Source organism: Papio anubis, chromosome 9 (genome assembly GCF_008728515.1).
Source record: "Papio anubis isolate 15944 chromosome 9, Panubis1.0, whole genome shotgun sequence".
NCBI lineage: Eukaryota > Metazoa > Chordata > Mammalia > Primates > Cercopithecidae > Papio > Papio anubis.
The window spans coordinates 17716859-17737355 of NC_044984.1; the positions used below are offsets into that span (position 1 = coordinate 17716859).

General features: G+C 34.9%; 2 protein-coding genes across 6 annotated transcripts in view; one reads left to right on the forward strand and one right to left on the reverse strand.

Annotated features, from left to right (window-relative positions):
- Positions 1-19234, reverse strand: part of PLCZ1 (phospholipase C zeta 1) — a 54158-nt gene extending 34924 nt beyond the window's left edge. For 2 of the 5 annotated variants that reach the window (XM_003906079.3, XM_009180303.2), the window contains exons 1-5: positions 19014-19234; positions 18440-18588; positions 17284-17407; positions 4043-4274; positions 184-385 (exon numbers count right to left, since the gene is read on the reverse strand). In XM_003906079.3, the coding sequence (XP_003906128.1) occupies positions 184-385; positions 4043-4274; positions 17284-17407; positions 18440-18450 (569 nt within the window). In that variant the 5' untranslated portion in view covers positions 18451-18588; positions 19014-19234. Of the gene's footprint in view, positions 1-183; positions 386-4042; positions 4278-17283; positions 17408-18439; positions 18589-19013 lie in introns of all 5 variants that reach the window. The other 3 variants (XM_009180306.2, XM_017945708.2, XM_021922096.2) reach the window with 2 other exon arrangements.
- Positions 19195-20271, forward strand: CAPZA3 (capping actin protein of muscle Z-line subunit alpha 3). The gene has a single exon (XM_003906080.3). It carries the CDS (start codon positions 19351-19353, stop codon positions 20248-20250), a length of 900 nt encoding a protein of 299 aa, XP_003906129.1. The 5' UTR covers positions 19195-19350; the 3' UTR covers positions 20251-20271.
- Positions 20272-20497: the final 226 nt, after the last annotated feature.

Sequence of the window (20497 nt, forward strand, 5' to 3'; positions counted from 1 at the left end):
ATGTTACCTCTTCATCCAAATGTTGGATCTTCAAGATACATGCAAATAAAAATTCCTATTCCCTATGAGTTTGGATAACATGGGAGTCTTCTTTTTATTGTGCACTCTTGGCTACTGAGGTAGACACTGCCAGGCACTTCCACATATTTTTAAATGTAATAGATTTAAAAATCAAATAAATACCTTACATATCCCCAAAGGTCACTTGGTCCCAATAATTGATCAGATACCAAATATGTGTTATGTGAAGATGAAATAAAATAATCATTTAATGGATGAGTCATATCTTGATAAACTTTTCTACATTCATTTTTAAATAGTTGACATTCACGTGAATCCATGTATCTTGTAAAACCTTCAAATGACATTTGGCGTGCTTTCCTAACTAAAAAATAAAATAAAATAAGTTAAAAGGATGCAAAAAAAAACCATTAGCAAGATAAAACACTACATCTCACTTGTAAACTTATTCAGTAGTAGAGCATATTTCTAAAATATTCCTTTAGAATTAATATTCATACTATATTTATGTTGTTTGGAAACAAATTTTTGTAGTAAAATATTTAGTTCTTCCATATCAACATTCAAGTAAAGAATATATTATTTAATTATCTCTGATTTTTTTATGCTTTGAAAATACACACAAGAAAAGTAAATATATTATAGATCAATGAACTTCCGCAAGCTACACATCTGGATAACTGGCACACAGGTCGAAGAACAAAGCATTGCAGTGTTCCAGAAGCCCGCCTCCGACTAACTTTCCAGTTGCTCACCACACCCAAGTATATCCACTGATTTGACTTCTAAAAGAATAGATTAGTTTTCTTTGGTTGTTGTGCTTCATATGAATTGACTCAGACAGTATGTATCTTTTATACCTGGTTTCTTTTACTCAACATTATATTTCAAAGATTTATTCTTGTAGTTGCCTGTAGTTATACATTGCTCATTCCCATTACTTTACAGTATTCCATTTTATGAGTATGCCACAATTTATTTATTCATTCTATCACTGATAGGCATTTAGATAATTTCCTGTTTGGGGCTGTTACAAATTGTGCTGCCAAAAATAACCAGTAAATGTCTTTTGGTGCAAATATACACACATTTATGTATGGTGCATGCCTAGGAATCGAATTGCTCGGTCATTTGCATATGATCACCTTTAGTAATTAATCTCTGCACTTTTTTACTCACTATAATGTGTACCAAAATATCAATTTAAGCAGAAGACTGGCTCTGGAAACAGACAGCCTGGACTCATATCCATTTAACTTGTTATATGACCTTGAGCATGTTAGCTAACCTCTCCCTATCTGTGGAATGGAGGTAATAATAGGATATACCCTTATATATTAACTCTATAATTTTTTGTTGCTATTATTGCTATTGATAGTTCATTTTAACCAAAAAGAAAAGGTGTCATGAGCATTCATTTGATTAGAGTGTGATCTTTGACAGAGAATTTTATTTCCAGGAATTTATCCTATAGAAGTAGAGACTCAGTGATGTACAAGAATGCTCGCATTAGCATTATTTATGAAAGCAAGATAAAAGCGGGGGAATAAACAAATTAAAGCTCAAAATGTGATACAATACTAAGCAGCCATTAAGAATAATGTATCATAAAAATAGAGTGATGTAAGTAAACGTTTATGACATCGTAAAAATGAAGAAGACAGCATTCAAAATGCTATTACTATTTTGGTTTAAAATATAAAAGCTAAAAGAAAATAAATAAAATTTTTATAGGTATACAAACCCTCTATTTCAAAATCATATAAATTTAGGAAGATAGAAGTGTATGGAGCAAATGAATCATGCATTGTAACAGTAATGACTTGCATACATTTATTATTTTTCCCTGTTTAATTAGCAGTAATTGGCTTAGACCTTTTGAACTACTGAATAATTAAATAAATATCTTCGGTAACGGAATAGAAAATAAACTCATTTTGTTCCCTTAAAAACTACCAGTTTGAAATGAGGATTAATCACATGGATTTTTAAAAACCTCATTTGGTACATGTCACATACCAATGAGGGATGAGGCTGAGGAACTTGGCAGCATTTGGAACTATAAGATCATAATTCAAATGGGCCTTAATAAGACACCAAAGTGATCAATAATCATATAAATGAAATGCAAGGTCTTGGCTGTGTTGGAGAGTATTGGAGGCAGGTGAAGGCTCAAAAGAGGAAATGGATGAACAGTATAATATTGTAGTTAAAATGCAAACACAATTCCAAAGTGTCACTGCCACCATCCCAATATCTCATTTGTATCTTTTAATTTACCACCTGAAGTTAACAGTGCCAAAGTAATTTTTTTGGTAATATTCTCTAGATCAGTGCTACTGAAAGTCCTCATCTGTAAACTGGTTGTTTCCAGTTGGCAATGACATAAAGAGCTTGAGCCAGAACATAAATCAATTCACTACTTCCTTAGAGAAAGTCTTGCTATGAAAAAAAAAAGTAAACTGAACTCATCAGTTCTGCTTAGTGATACAGTTGCTTAATATTCCAGTGCAAGCTCTTTACCTTGCTGCAAACCTGCAAAAGTTTAATGGTGCTGAGACCAAATTGTCACTAACACTGAACTCAATGACACCACTACAATGTTGAGAACCCTCCAAAATCTTTGCATGGCACTGAGTCATGAAGCCAGAATTTTTATTGTGGCCCTCTGCCAGTCTCTCCAAACTCATCTCCCCCTCATTCTCAAAGTTCTAACCACACAGTCCTCCTGTTCCTTCAGTTCTTCAACTCAGGTTTAAAGTTTCCCTTTCTTGTACCTTAGACACTTCTCTCATTGTGTCACATAACTTGTCCGTTCTTTCCGTTTAAGTCTCAGCTCAAATCTCACACTCTCAGAGAGGGTTCTCCTAAACACCCAACCTGAACTAGGTAGGCCTCCCAGGTCATCTGCTCTCCATCACCTTCCCTGCTCTATGTTTCCATATCACATAGCACTTTCTTAAGTTATCCTTTTACGTGCTTCATTATTTACTGTCAACTTTCCTCCAATCCATCAGGAATTCAAGACCTAATTGCCTTGTTCTTCACTATATCTTCAGTCCCCAAAACCATACTTGATTAATGCAGATAAATGTTTGAATAAATTATGAATGTATGATCCAATGCAGAAATAAGTTTAGGTTTGTTAGTACCTACATTATCATGTGTCAAACATTGGTAGCCTAAACCAACTTAAAGAGGCAAAATTTGAACTTTCATACGCCCCTTCTAGGTGAATATTTTGAGTTATTCTATCAGTTAATTTCTGTAAGGTCAAACATTGTGCTTTAACAATGTTTTGGTACCATTATATGAATATTTTATTGTATTATGTGTTTATAATTTTATTTCAAAATGAACATAAATGAAAAACTGTGAAGTGTTTTTACCCATTGAAAGATGGAACAAAGATCACAAATTCTATGACAGATCATTAGACTAAATGGTCATTTAATTTAAACCAAATCACTGTGTTCAAAAATGAAGAAAAAGCAAAAAGTATATATATTTATATATTTATGAAATGTTGTAATCATATTTATAAACAAAGTAAAATTCATCATTTTATAATATTTTCTTCTTAGAATTTTTTTTCATTTAGCACATTTAATTTTCTTACATATTTTCAATAATAGAATGCATTAAAATGGAAGACCACCTATAACTGGGGTTTTAGCTTATTCATGAGATCAAGATACCTTCTTCTAATAGGGTAAATGTAATAGAATCGTTGTCTTACTTTCACCTCCAAGCTCATTTCTGAATACTTGAGAGATACATGGAAGCAGTTGAAAGAAGGAGCTGAACAATGTATAGGAAAGGATGCCATGGTTGCACAGTATAGCATTCTAAAAGGTATCAATTCTATAAAATATATTTTCCCAAAGATATTTGACCCATCCAAAAACTGTAATTTGATAACCATAATTCATAAAAATAATTTGCTTTAAAATAATTTTTGGAAAAAGAAAAAAAATACTTCACATAAATATGCTGATAAAACTTTGAAATGCAAACATACCTTCTTCGATAGGTTCATATTTCTGAATGATCTCAAAAGCAATAGTTTTACTCATCTCAGCTGTATATTGTTCTTGTGTCAGAAATTGAACCAGATTATTTTCTAAAAGAATTTTCCGGTTTTCAGAATATGCGTTGAAAATCTCAACAATTTCTTCTCTGTGCGTGAGAATTCGATAAATTGCTCTAAATTCTTCTATGGTGATTCTTCCTTGTTTCAGCCTGTCATTGTCCTACTAAAAAAAATGACTGGTGGGCTCACATTGTGAGTATAGAAAATACATAAAATGAATAGTAGAGTATTTATGTAACACATAGTAATTTATACTTGAAAGAAGATGAAACTTACATTGGATTCTTCTTGAAGATAAAATATATAAAACTGCATGGAGTGATGTCAAAATTGGGAAAGGGTTAGTTAACTCTTGAAACCCAGTGGTTACAGGGATAAAGAAAGGAGTGTGGGAGAAAATGAGGGTTTCAAGTTGTCTTTCAATTTCACATTTCATTTTGTATTCCGCTTTACTTCGATACCTTCTTAAAACCATACCAGGCAGTGTGTAAACTCATGCCACTGGTGTGCAGCCTGGACTATATATGCCAGAGTGAGTCAGACACATTCAAGATCAATGTAAACTGCAGAAGCTGTAGTAGTTATGCAATACCTTGAGGAAGTGGAGTGTGAGTAATCACTGAAGAATTTGGGGCAGGTACAAACAAGATGAGTTCCAATAAGAAAGAGTGGATTCGAAAGGTCATATTTGAACTTTATGAGAAAAGGCAAGCTATTAAAAGTACCAGGACAACTGGGAGTTTCTGAATAGGACAATGAATACCAAAAATAGAAGACTGGTTTGATTAGTTGTGCATTTCCAATTGGAAGAGATAGAGAACTGCAGGTAAGAGAGCAGATAAGATGAAATTCAAGTGGGAGGTGGTGAACAGACACTAAAGAACAGACCTCAGTGAAATGACGAAGGGAGAATTCAGAAGGATTCGACACAGTGAAATTTAGAAAAATGAGAGAAATAATTCAGGAATGACCGGGGTCAGGGAGAGTCAGAAAAGCTAGTAGAATTATAGTATCACTAACAAATAAAAAAACTGGGAAATTGGAATTTCAGCTAAGAGGGAGATTTAATTTTTTAAAAAATGCTTTTTTATAACATCTTAACTCTCTTGTTACATTGTAAACAGCTCGAATGCAAGACGCATGTGTCGAAGGCACATGGTGTCATGGTGGAGTCTGTAGTTGTCAAATCAGATGCTGGGTCTCCAGAGCTTATTAAACAATGATAGCACCTTAAAATTATATAATCTTAAAGTAACGCGTGCATATTGTTCATTACCTTACTTAACTAACATGCTTCAACGTACTGTTTTTAAATTCTGGATTTTGAGGTCCGTGGAAGTGGATGTTATAGAATTAATTCCATTTTAGCCTTATCCTACTCCTTATTTGTCATAAAATCTTAAGCAAGTCAATAAAAATTTATAAGATGCCTGTAATTCCTGACAATTTTGGTTATAGAAAGTTATATAAATAAAAAATTATGGTTCTACAGAATAGCAGCATAAAATAAAATATACATTATTCACTGAATAATGAAAGTTGTATTACTTTCAAACAGAGTATAAGCTTGGTCATCTGAAATGTTCTCTGATAATTTGTTTTGTCTCGTGTTCTTCTAAAAAGTCAAAATTGCCATCTGATACTAAAAAGAATTGGAAATATAAATCCAAACAAAATTCCACGAATCCAAAGAATCACTATAATTGATCAAAATCAAAGAAGAATTGAAAGTCAAATACAGAAAAATGAAAACCACACAAAATAGTGAGAGTTGTATCACTGAAGAGGGGAAGATCTAATTTTAGTAGAAAGAGAATGGAAAGGGAAAGCAACAAGGAGCAAATAACAATGGGGAAGAAAAATAGGACATGGCAGCCTCATGATCAAGGGAAGCAGGGAGAAGAAAAGCAATAAGAAAGAAGGTGCAATTTGAGTGCTGAGGCACGTGATAGCAGCTCAGACTGCCAATGTACTAGACTCCCCTATAAGAGAAAACTGAAGTGCAAAAATCTTAGGTAAATTGTCCCCAGCCACACAGGTAGACCACGATTTTTAACTAACGATAAGACCACTCAGAGGAGCAGTTGGAAGAAAAAAAGTCCGTATACCATTATACAGATTAACAGTATATATGCAGAAATAAATTCTGTAACATGCAAATCTGACCATCTCAGCTCTCTCTTAACGTTCTCACAGCACCTCCTTTGTGTTCAAGACAAAACCCCAACTGTATTGTGTAGCATCCAAGGCCATCTAAAATGTCATGGATGATTTCTGCTCTTATCTTTTTCCTCCTTGCACCTCATACTTCAGGTGCTCTGAATTAGTTTTAGCACAGATACCAAACCATCTCTTGCTATGGTACAGATATTTGTTTGTTTGTTTGTTTGTTTGTTTTTTCTTTCTGGAATATCCTTCTTTCGGTTTAAATTACCAATTTCTACTGATCCTTGAAAAAGTGTCACCCACTCTAGAAATCTTCCTAGGTCCTCTGTATCTCCTCCCCATGTTACATTAAAATATCCCTTCTCTGAGTTCTTAGAAGGTTCCACCTTCTTCTCTTACAGGCCTTATTAGATTGGAATGACAGCCCTTTTCTATATTCATTCTAGAATTGCCTCAGACAGTGAGTTTGTCATTTGTTTCTTGTATCCTCAGGACCTAAAAAAGTGCCCGCCTGACTGGAGATATTCAGAATGTGGCCTACCACCCAGTTTTATGAATCTGATGAAATAAGTACATTTAGACAATAATTAGATAAAGGAGTTAAGTATCTCCCTAGACTTAAGGAGGATAGGAAAAGAGATTTAAAAATGCATATTCCAGAAGATATGCAAAATCTCAGGTCCCACCTCAGGGTTCACTACCACCTTTAAAATGTTTCATATTAATCATTAAAAGTACAACATACAATAAGAGAAATCATTTTTCTCCTCTTTAAAAAATGTTCCTTAAGTGGTTATTCTTTGCAAAGCATTACAAAAAGCACTTTCCCAAACAATTCATTCAATGTCTTATATATTCAGAAATACACCATATACTTCAAGACTGTGCACATCATGAAGGTAGATATTTTATTCCTTTTATTCCCAATGCTTACTACTGGACCTACCTAGAGTAGGAGCTTAATTACTATATGTTTAAATGAATGATTGGATAAACAAGGAAAAAAGAATACAAAATAATTCTATTGACTGTCATTCTGAGTGTACACTTTCAGAAAACAGAATGAAGGCTTTCCATGTTGTCACCATCTTCCAATGCTCAGTTTGCTAGTAAAATATGAAATGTTATTTAAAATAAATAATGTGATGAGAAAGCTGATTTATCAAGACAGGATTGACTTTTAATGTAAGATACAGCATTTTAAAGTTGGTTGTATCTAAAATTATACTAAAAATTAAACCTGAATACATTCAAATTATATTACAGGAAACGACATGACTTCCCACTTTCTTTTTTCCCAGACTCTGACACTAGTTTAAATTGTTTGACAATTTTGTCTTTTTCCTTTTCTTCTTCCCTTTCCTCCTTATCCAATATATGAGTCAGATAGTATACTGGGTAATAAGGATGCAAAAGTAACATATTGTCAGTGCCCTCTGGAAGCAGATAGTCTAGAAAAAGAAAGTAGGCATGGAAGTGTATAGGTGCCGAAATGTAAACTTTGTAGCTGAGCACACTGGCTCACACCTGTAATCTCCAAGCTTTGGGAAGTCAAGGTGGGAGGAGCACTTGCGGTCAAGAGTTTGAGACCACCCTGGGCAACATAGTGAGAACCTGTCTCTAAGTGTAAAAAAAAAAAAAAAAAAAAAAAAAGAATTAGCCAGGCGCATTGGTGCATGCCTGTAGTCCCAGCTCCTCTGGAGGCTGAGGCAGGAGGATCCCTTGAGCCCAGGAGTCCAGGGGTAGATTGAGCTATAATCACACCACTGTACTCTGGCCTGGGTGACAGAGCAAGACTTTGTCTCTAATTTTTTTTTTAATTTTAAAAATAAAATAAATTTTATAGATAATAGACACAATAAGGAAAGTTGGACAATTCTTCCTGGAGTGTCAAAGGAGAATCTTTATAGAAAAAGTGATCCTGGAGCTAAGTCTTCAGAGATGAGAAGGAAGATATTTGCCTAAATTAGGGAGAAAGGGGGCTAATTCTATTTGTTAAGATCAGAGCAAATGAAGGTACAAAGTACAAAACAGAAGAGTGTAATTGGAGAGAATGTTAGTGAAGCTGCAGGAGCAGATAAGGCAGGAGGCACAGCTGAATCCCAGGGGTCCTCAGAAGCCGCAGTGAGAAACTTAGACTTCTTTGGAAAGAATAAAGAGTTATTGATTAATTTTAAGAGAGAAATCACATAGATTTTTGTTCTAGAAAGATTACTCTGGCAGCAGTGTAGAAGGTAGATGTTGGGATTTAAAACAAACCAATCTGTAGGGTTTTTCCAACTTTGATGTACATATGAGTCACCTTGGGACTTGTTGAAATGCAATCAGCTTCATTTCTGGTCTGACGACCACAATAAGTAGTAAGTAGTTCAAGACAATTGACATGGTGTAGCAAGTATATGAACCTAAAAAGATAGGGTCAGAAGAAGAATCTGAAAATCTCTTCAATTTCTGCTTAGATAACTGAGAGAACGGTGCTGCTATCACCAAGCAAAGAAATAGAGGAAGAAAGACAGTTTAAAAGGGAAAGATGAGTTTCACTTTAAACCTATTAAATTTGAAGTACATCTGAGACAACATCTAAGCAGAGACAGCCAGTAGGCAAATGGTTGTGGGTTAGGTATAGAGGAAAACAATATGCTATAGAAGAAAGCACAATAATAACTTGGGAGTCAGACAAACCCAGACATGAGTTTCTATTGTTACGTGAGATATGAAGAAATTATATCAACATTCTTGTGCTCAATATCCTTATGTGTAAAAAGAAGATAACAATAACTTCCTTGTATGTTTTTAATAAAATGAGTGCCAAACCTAATCAGTGTCTACATTATGGCAGATGATGAATAAATGGTGCCATTTACATGTCTTTGAAGTTCAGGATAGAAAACCTGGAAATTATTCCTATTTAAGAAGTAACCATTGAGAGTCAATAAGATAGCTCAGGAAAAGTTTGTAATGTAAAAATAAAGGATATAAAGAGCTCAACTTTAAGAGGAGAGTAGAAGGAATGGTCACACGACAGAAGGAGAAGGACTGGTCACAAATTTTAAGAGAAAATTGGGAGAGAATGATGTCATAGAAGTTAGAACAAGGAAATTTTTTTAAAAGAGGGATAAGTGAAATGCACAGAGAAGCTAACCAGTGGATTTAACATTTTTGACCTAAAAAGATCTTCGAGATAGGTATGAAAGCAAAACGGATTGCAATGGATCATTGAACAAGTGCAGAAAGAAATGTAAAGGATTCTTTTGGTTTATCTGTTAAAACAGAGAATGTAACATTAGAAGAGAATATGGTGCTATTTATTTTTTAGATGAGACTTTTTAAAAGTTTACATTGTGGAGGACCAACTAAGGTAAGAAACCATAAACTTGAGGTGGAACCAAACAGAATATAAGGGGCTGAGTTGATTCCAGGTAGGGCAGAATCAGTAGAGAAATAATTTCTCTCTCTCTGAACACTAGCTTCCAATCCATTCTAACTAGTGCCGTGTTATTTATCCTAAAATATGTAATATTTCTTTACTCAAGAATTTTCAGTGAGTACCCCTTGCCTACAAAAGGAAGTATAATTTCCATGGTCTACTGTTCAAGGTTTCCATCGTCTGGCTATAACTGTCATTTGCAACTATTTCTTACCACTTCCTTTCATGCATCCTGTACTCCAGTCATATTTGATTACTTTTTATTCTCCATGCACTCTTTCCACATACTCCATACATACTGCTTCTTATTTAAGGTCCAGCAAGAATGCCACTTCCATCATGGCATCTTCTATAAAAGCCCAAATTAAATAGAGTCCCTTCTCAGATTCCCTGCTAGTATTACCCATGAGATATATTATAAGCTACTTATAAAACAGTAATTTCTGCATTCCTTTTTCTGCCCTTAAAAGAGAGATAACACTTTATTCACTTTTTACAATTCACAGTTTCCTACAGAGTGTCAGCACATACTATAGATTTAATAGTGGCTATTAATTCCTTAGAGAATTGGAAGACTCAGGGCAAATCCTATAAAAACATTCCTGAAATTACAAAGGATACTATTTCTTACTCAGTCAACAATCAAAAGTGTAATCCAACACTCATACTATGTATTGAAATAACATATATTTCCTATAAAATATTTTAAATGCTATAAACACTATTGTATGATAAAAACGATAGTCTTTTTTAGTAAAGGGGTTTTAAAAATCTTAGAGAATTGCTGCTCAAACCATGAATCAATAATTAATCTTGTAGAAAGAAGTTTCGAATATATTGCCAGGATCATAAAGTTTTATTTTCTTTACTCAAATTTATAATAAAATGTCACCTTGTAAGAAAATAAACTCATGTCAGAATTTACGTCATCTACTTAGAAAATGAACAAATGTAATTCAATTGTGTATACTTAACTGATGCAGTGTCTACATATATTTATTGAGCACTTACGTTGTTCATGCCTGGTACTAGGTACATTCATATATAATATCTTATTTAATATCCACAACAATCATGTGAGATAGCTATGTTAGTAGTCCCATTCTATGGATTAAGAAATTTGCACAGGGAGACTTTTAATTTGCCAAGTAGTAAACAACCAGGATGTCTTTGAGCCAAGAATCTCTCTTTTTTTTTTTTTTTTTGAGACAGAGTCTCGCTCTGTCACCCAGGCTGGAGTGCAGTGGCCAGATCTCAGCTCACTGCAAGCTCTGCCTCCCAGGTTTACGCCATTCTCCTGCCTCAGCCTTCCGAGTAGCTGGGACTACAGGCGCCCGCCACCTCACCAGGCCAGTTTTTTGTATTTTTTTAGTAGAAACGGGGTTTCAACGTGTTAGCCAGGATGGTCTCGATCTCCTGACCTCGTGATCCACCCGTCTCGGCCTCCCAAAGTGCTGGGATTACAGGCTTGAGCCACCGTGCCCGGCCTGAGCCAAGAATCTCTAGTGCTCTGAGAGACTAGAAGATTTTGATCACCAAAGATTGATTAGGACTCATTTTATTTACTCTGGGAAAAGGTGCATCCATAAAGTGAGAAAAAATTAGCAACAAGAGCTGAAGTAAGTGAGCTGAATGTGTAAGAAGCTTAATCTTCAACTATCCATAAAATACAGTTAACCAATACACCTTCCCTAAGGATTCTACTTAATCAACATGTTAATGCATACATGGCAATTTAGCCTAAGGCGACAAAGTTTTAAATTAGTGGTTCTAGAATTATGTTAATAGATAAGAATAGTTTATCATGATTATCAGCCTTGTATATGTAATTTATGCTTCTAAAGTACTTACAGTTATTTTAAGGAGGTTTTTGAAGTATTCTTAGCAAACTCTGCCTCTCTAATTTTTATAATTAATATTATTTTCATAGCCACTCCAAAAAGGCTTTGCTAAACAATAGATCTTCAGGCCTGCTCATGTCTATAATCATACATTTCAATTAGTGAGCCATTTCTGTACTTTGACAATGGTCGAGCATCCTATGTAATGCTTTTAAATATGGCATGTATTTTACTAAATTTCACTTCAGATATCTCTGCCCTGAAGATAACATAAAGAAACCTGATAATCACTGAATAATATTTACAACATTTCACGTGTGATACAGATTTCAATATACTACTATTTTTATTTTGTCTTTAATGCAAATTTTATTAAATCGGGAAGCAATAGCTTTTCTCCCTTTGGAAGATACTACCGGAGGAAAAATCCTGCAAGTAAAGATTTTCATAAAAACTTGTGTTCTTTGAATGTGGTATTAGTCAAGAATTGATTAAAATTCTGATACCTTATGGCCACACGCACTGCTTGGATTCAGAGAAACAGTTCTGCAACTTTTGTTTTCACTGGGGTATCCCAAGAAGCACGGCTTTTCTTTTTTAACCTCCTCTTTGTGGTTTGTAAACTTGAGGGCTAAATCTTATTGAGAGAAGTGGTTGTTGGAAGACAATTCTCCATAGGTCTCTTGTGTTTCTATGTTTTTTCTGAGCAGAGGTATTGATTGCTTTTCTTCCATACTAGATTTTCAAGGACATTTGTATAGCGAACAGCTTTGGTAAAGATAGTGTCTCCTTCCACAGAAAAAAAGCAGTTTTGTTTACTGTTCCCTATAATAATGACAATGACAGTCTACAGGGCAAAGATCAAGTAGGCCTACTGCCCACCATAAAAGGCCCGAGTTCCTTAATCTTAAGGTAACTGTTCTATAACCCAACCCACTGTGCGTCACTTGTTCCTCTTCATACCACACTTCAAAAACTGGGGCTTGGGGAAATAACATCAAAATGCTAATACTCTGACAACTGTCATTTCTGTAAGTAATAAGCTGTCTTTTTTTTTTTTTTTTTTTTTTTTAAGCCTGCTTCCACCAACTTCCATGGAGCTACATCAGGCCAATTTGTTAGCTTGCAAGGAGGGTAAAATGTCAGATCTTTCCCAGTTTGTGTAACCAATAACAACTTCAACACAGATTGTGTCATCTGAGTACTCATGTTTAAAAAACAAAATCATACTCAGGATTTTAATGTTCCTAATGATCTGGATTGGCCAGTCTAGATTTCTTGCCTGATTTTCCAAGAAATTTGACATCTTCCTAGTACAAAATTCAGCTAACATGGCTTTTCCTAATTTTGTTAATGATCCTTCCTTCTGTCATCTAGTGACAGAATTGAGCCAGGTTTCCCTCCTACTAGTTCTTCAAACAAAGATAATTTTTGGATGATTTTCTCTTGGGGAATAAGTGAAATAACATATGTTTTCAGATTATATATTCCTTCTTGATTTTTTAAATCAATTTATGGAGGTATAATTGACAGACAGAAAGTATACATATTTAATGTATACAACTTGATGAGTGTGGAGATAAGTATACAGCCATGAATTTATCAACACAATCTATGCCACAAACATATCCATTCCTTCCAAAAGTTTCCTTCTGCCCTCTTTATTATTTTTTCCCCATAGGGTCTCGCTTTGTCATCCAGGCTAGAGTGCAGCGGCACCATCACAGCTCACTGCAGCCTCTATCTCCTGAGCTCAAAGGATCCCTCCACCTCAGCCTCCCAAGTAGCCCAAGTAGCTGGGCCCACAGGCACACACCACCAGGTCCAGCTAATATTTGGTATTTTTTGTAGAGACAAGGTTTCACCATGTTGTACAGACTGGTCTCAAACTCGTGAGGTCAGGCGATCTGCCCACCTCAGCTTCCCAAAGTGCTGGAATTACAGGCGTGAGCCACCGCACCTGGACCCTCTTTATTACTTTTGTCTGTGATAAGAATACTCAATCTAAGATCTACCCTCTTACACTTTTAAATATGCAACACAGTGTTATTTATCACGGGTACAATGCTGTTCAGTAGCACACTGGGACAAACTATACCCTTTGACTAACACTCCCTTGTTTTCCCCTCCCTCAGCCCTGGTAACTATCATTCAACTCTCTCCTTCTATGAGTTTGACTGTTTTAGATTCCTCACATAAGTGGTGTCATGCACTATTTGTCCTTCTGTGTCTGGCTTATTTCCCTTAATATAATGTCTTCTAGTTTTATCCATGTTGTCACAAATAACAAGATATTCTTTAGTTTTTCAGGATAAGTAATATTTCATTGTATGTACGTACTATATTTTCTTTATTCATTCATAATGGACAGATTGCTTGCATGTCTTGGCTATTGTAAAATAATGCTGCAATATATATGGGAGTACAAATATCTCTTGATTTCAATTCCTTTGGGTATATACCCAGAAATGGGATTGCTGGATTATATGGCAGTTCTATTTTTAATTTTTGTGGCACCTCCATATTGTTTTCCACAGTGGTTGTACCAGTTTGCATTCACCCCAATAGTATATAAGAGTTCCCTTTTCTCCATATTCCTGCCAACACTTTTCTATTATACTTTTTATAATAATCATTCTAACAGGTATGAGGTGATATCTCATGTGGTTTGATTTGCATTTCCCTGATGATTAGTGATGTTGAGCACCTATTTATATACCTGTTGGCCATTTGCATAGCTTCTTTAGGGAAATGTCTATACAATCTCTTTGCATGTTTTCTAATCAGGTTACTTGGGGTTTTTATTCTATTGAGTTCTGGGATTCAATTTTGGATACTATTCCTTTATCAGATAGATATGTGGTTTGCAAATATTTTCTTTTATTCTGTAAATTGCTTTTACATTTTTGTTGATTATTTCTTTTGTTGTGCAATAGCCACTTTGTTTCATGTAATCCCACTTTTCTATTTTTAGACAAGTTTTTGTTACCTGTCTTTGTTACTATCCCTTTGGAGTTATATCTAAGAAATTCTTGCCAAGCCCAATGTCAAAAAGCTTTTTTCCTATTTTCTTCTATGAGTTTCATAGTTTCAGGTCTTAAGTTTAAGTCTTTAATGGACTTTGAGTTGATTTTTGAGTATGGGATAAGGTCAGAGTCCAATTTCATTTTTTACATGTAAATATCCAGTTTTCCCAGTGCCATTTATTGAAAAGACTACCCTTTTCCTCACTGTGTATTTTAGTACCTTTGCAGAAGATCAGTTGACTATATATAAAGGGGTTTATTTCTGGGCCCTCTATTATGTTCCTTTGGTCTATATATTTGTTTTTATGCCCCTACCATACTGCCTCAATTACTACAGTATTTTAAATAGATTTGGAAACCAAAAATTGTGATGCCTCCACCTTTATATTTCTTTTTTAAAGATTGGTTTTGGTTATTCAGGGCCTTTTTTGGTTCCAATAGGAATTTTAGGATTGTTTCTTCTGTTCCTATAAAAACAAAACAAAAATGTCATTGGGATTTTAGTAGGGATTACATTGAATCTGTAGATCACCTTGGGTAGTACGGATATATTAACATGGGATGTTTTTCTGTTTATTTGTAACTTTTAAAGTTTGTTTCATCAATGGTTTACAGTTTTGGCGTGCCAGTTTTTCACTTCCTTGGTTAAATTTATTCTTAAGCATTTTATATTTTTTAATGCTAATGTAAGTGAAAATGTTTTCTTGATTTCTTTTTGGATAGTTCAGAGTTAATGAATTGAAATGCAACAAATTTTTACATACTAATTTTGTATCTTGCAACTTTACTGAATTTAATAGTTCTAGCAGTTGTTTTTGTTGTTGTTGTTTTGTTTTTTTGTTTTGAGGACTCTCGCTCTGTTGCCCAGGCTGAAGTGCAGTGGCACGATCTCAGCTCACTGAAACCTCTGCCTCCCAGGTTCAAGTAATTCTCATGACTCAGCCTCCTGAGTAACTAGAATTACAGGCATGCACCACCAAGCCTGGCTAATTTTGTATTTTTAGTAGAGATGGGGTTTCACCACATTGGCCAGGCTGGCCTTGAACTCCTGACCTCAGGTAATCCACCCACCTCAGCCTCCCAAAGTACTATGATTACAGGCATGAGCCACAACGCCTGGCCTTCTGGTTGTTTGTTGACAAAATCTTCAGAAGTTTCTACACGTAAGATTGTGCCATCAGTGAATAGAGATAATTTTGCTTTTGCCATTCTAATGTAATTGCCTTTTATTTTCATTTCTTGACTAATTACTTTGGCTAGGATTTCCAGTACCATCTTGAGCAGAAGTGGTGAGAGTGGGCATCCTTGCCTTTTCCTAGATCTTAGAAAAAATTTTTTCAGTTTATTTTATGTGATATTAGCTGTAGGCTTTTCATATATGGACTTTATTATGTTAAGTTCCTTTTATACTCAATTTATTGAGAGTTATCATGAAAGGGAGTTAAATTTTGTCAAATGCTTTTTCTATGTTTTTGAGATAATCATGTGATTTTCATACTCCATTGTGTTGAGGTGGTGTATCACATTGATTGATTTCTGTATGTTGAGCCATCCTTGCATGCCAGGGACACATATTATTTGGTCATGGAATATGATCCTTTTAAAGTGCTATAAATTTGGTTTGCTATTATTTTGTCGGGCAATTTTGCACCTATGTTCATCAGCAATATTGGCCTAAAGTTTTGTTTTCTTGTGGTGTCTTTGTTCAGCTTTGGTATGAGGATGATGTTGACCTTATAAATAAAACTGGAAGTGTTCCCTTTTCAATTTTTTAGAAGCATTTCAGAAGGATTGGTATTAATTCTTCTTGAAATCTTTGGTAGAATTCACCTGTGAAGTCATTTGGTCCTGGACTTTTTTCGTTGGGCAGTTTTTGATTACTAATTAAGTCTTCAAATAGGGTGTCACTATGTTACCCAGGCTGATCTCAAACTCCTAGCCCCAAGTGATCCTCCCACCTTGGCCTCTCAAAGCACTGGGATTACAGGCATGAATCACTGCACCCAGCCTCTCAATCTCCTTTTTGCTATTGGTCTCTTTAACCTTTCTAGTTCTTCTTGGTGCAATCTTGATGGGTTGTATGTTTCTTCAAATTTCTCTTTTTTTCTAGATTGTCCAAATTTATGGTATATGATTGCTCATAACAGTCCCTATGTGTTTTTCATTTTTGTGAGATCTGTTGTAATGTCTCCACTTTCATTTCTGATTTTATTTATTTGAGTCCTCTCTCTTTTTGTCATACTCTTACTAAGTATTTGTCAATTTTATTTAACTTTTCAAAAAAACAAGTCTCAATTTCCTCAATTTCTTCTAATTTTTTTCTTTTCTATTTTAGTTATTTCTGTGCTAATCTGTATTATTTCCTCCCTTCTGCTAAATTTGGGCTTATTCACCACTGATTCTATAAATCACTAACATCTAATACAGTTACCATTATTATTTTGATGTAGTTAGACATCCAATCCAAGGTTTAATGCTAGCATTTCTGTATTCTCAGGAAATTATTCTAAACTGATTTCCTGGTATTATTTCAGATTTTCTCAACAACTAATTTTACCTTCTACTGAAATGCTCTCCATCTTGATTGTAAATATAGTTAGTATAATTAATTGTTTTTCTTCTTAAGAGACTAACCTTTATATGACATTTACTCACATTGGATTAAGTTCCTCCTAGGATAGGATAGGCAGGGGGTGGATATCATCTTACCTTAAATATCCGTTTCACATGAATATAACTGCACCGAATATCTAATTTTTCAAGTAACCTCTGAGTTTTTTCTAGATTAATTTTTCCACCTCTAAAGTCATCCTGAATCTTCGACAAAAACCATGTAGAAAGCACAAAAAGTTAAGGAAATTCTCATAGAAAGGCACTGAGTATTTAAAATTCCTAAAGAAACATTTGATTTACTGTAATTATTTTTATTTTTAAAGAATATGCTTAAAGTAAATTATAGGATAATTGTATGATAAATAATATTTTTTTTAAAAAAATTAAGTAGTTACTATGCTATAGTAAAGGTATGAAAGGGTATACCACAATAAAAATACAAAAAAAGAATTAAAGTTAAAATTTGAGAATTAAAGTCATTACTTAGAAAATACATTAAAACATTATTACAATCTATTGCTTGAAGGCATGAAGTTGGGAGGCAACCAGACTTCAAGATCATCTCTCACCTGATCTCTCTGTTTTAGTTCTCTAATCCAGAAAGGTGATCAAATTAACCCTGAATCTTAAGGAAGGTGGAAGCATTAGATGAATTCCTAATATGTCACTGAACACGGTTTCTGCTACTTAGTGTTCAATAAATAGTAACCATGACTGATAAAGTTATTATTACTACATTAGTCAAATGCCCAGCTATACACACACTCAAGACAGTAACATTTTAAGTACCATCAAAAAGCATCAAAAATACCATGGTAAGTGTATATTTGGTATGAAAGAGAAAACAAAAAAAAATTTTAAAGCTTACTTATCATAGATAAACTACAAAAGTTAGGACACTTCCATTTGAAAAACTAAGATCGAAATGAGATAATAACAATTATCACTAAAATTATAAAAGATATAGGTAAAAATTGTGCAAAACTACTCAGTTTCAGATTGTTAAAATGTATTGAGATCTCCTTAAATTTAACAGTTATGACTTAATAGAATAAATAAAGCTCATTTTCTTGTAAGAAAAAGATACCAGAATGTAAGGAAAGTTAGAAAAGCTCAGAACAGACATCAAACAAGCAGTTCAGCTTAAATGAAGAGGATTTAAATTCAGAACTCTTCGAAAAAAATAACAGCATCAAGTAAAGAGGATAATCAGGAGAAAGAAGAGGGGCAGAAAGAAGCTCTCAATGGATATTTCATTTCCATAGTTTCATGACCTGTAGAGCCGTTTCTCCTCACTTAGAAGTCTTTCCCCAATAGGTGCTGTTACGGGTTCCAAATACAATTAACTCTGCCCCTTTGCAGAAAATAATTTCTTGATGCTCCTCAGCTGTTACCACTTCTCTAGGGAGAAAGCAGAGAACACACAGTGGTTTGTCGCCTTTGTTCTTTGAAGCTAGCTCACACTTCACCGTAGAAACAGTAAGCAAGATGTAGTACCTGCACTACCCTGCCCTTGAAACTGTTTGGCTTCTTACGTTCTGACCATCTCCAAACCCACAATATTTGAAAATGCAGCTTTCCCTGATGTCTGGCATTTGTCCATGAACTGCCATTGTATCTCATTTTATTTTTTACTATTTTGTTTAAACCCCTCAAACCTTTCATCACAATGTAATGTGCTTCCAGTGGGTTTGGGCAGCTACTCTGAGAGCCTGAGTATAAATCAACATCATTGTGATTCCTGAAGTTGCAAAGTGCTGTCACTCTTGAAATTTTGGGCTGCTTCTCTAGATCCCTGACAACATATAATGCACACAGAGACACACCACTTTCGAAGAAGACTGTTCAGGAGGCTAAGTTCTTAAAATCTTCAAAATAGGTATAGCTGGTTGGCTGGGCACCACACTGTCAGGTGACTGTCATTTTTTCCTTTTGGTCTGAATACCCATTGTGATATCATCAGAGGTTCCACACTTCACAAGGAAAACTTCTTATGACCTCATCAGGAGGCTCAGACCTTGCTAGACTGCCTGCTTTCATGGGTAGACACAATAACCTTCAGCTTCAATGTTAACACCTTGATGGGAAAGGTGTCTCATGGAATGTTTTCTTATCCTTTGAACACTCTTCATTTCAGAAGCTTTGCTTCTGTTGCAACCAAACATGACACTTAGCGTGCTGAGCAGGAAGGACAAGGAAAGAGTAATTCGCAGACTGTTATTACAGGCACCTCCAGGGGAATTTGTAAATGCCTTTGATGATCTCTGTCTGCTTATCCGTGATGAAAAACTTATGCACCATCAAGGTGAGTGTGCAGGCCACCAACACTGCCAAAAATATTCTGTACCACTCTGCATCGATGGAAATCCAGTACTCTTGTCTCACCACAATGTAATGGGCGACTACCGATTTTTTGACCATCAAAGCAAACTTTCTTTCAGATATGACCTGCTTCAAAATCAGCTGAAAGACATCCAAAGTCACGGTATCATTCGGAATGAGACAGAATATCTGAGAGTTGTTGTTCTGTGCGCCTTAAAACTGTATGTGAATGACCACTATCCAAAAGGAAATTGCAACGTGCTGAGGAAAACTGTCAAAAGTAAGGAGTACTTGATAGCTTGCATTGAAGATCACAACTATGAAACAGGAGAGTGCTGGAATGGACTTTGGAAATCTAAATGGATTTTCCAAGTTAACCCATTTCTAACCCAAGTAACAGGAAGAATATTTGTGCAAGCTCACTTCTTCAGGTGTGTCAACCTTCATATTGAAATATCCAAGGACCTGAAAGAAAGCTTGGAAATAGTTAACCAAGCTCAACTGGCTCTAAGTTTTGCAAGGCTTGTGGAAGAGCAAGAGAACAAATTTCAAGCTGCAGTCTTGGAAGAATTACAGGAGTTATCCAATGAAGCCCTGAGAAAAATTCTACGAAGGGATCTTCCAGTGACCCGCACTCTTATTGACTGGCAGAGGATACTCTCTGACTTGAATCTGGTGATGTATCCTAAATTAGGATATGTCATTTATTCAAGAAGTGTGTTGTGCAACTGGATAATATAAAGAATTGCTCCTGGTAACTATCTTGATTTGACTCGTTTGTGTTTCTGGGGAATGGTTATTTTCCTAAAATTGAGCAATCTGTAGAGATGTCTCTCACTTACCCAATGCAAATTTAAATGGGAAAAGTGTAACAAGTAATTTTACTTGGGGAATATTTATGAATAATGCAAGAAAGTGTGAAGTAACTGTGTTTCATGGTGGTGACCATCATAAAGCCCAAGACATTTGTTAGAAACTAAAATAGTTT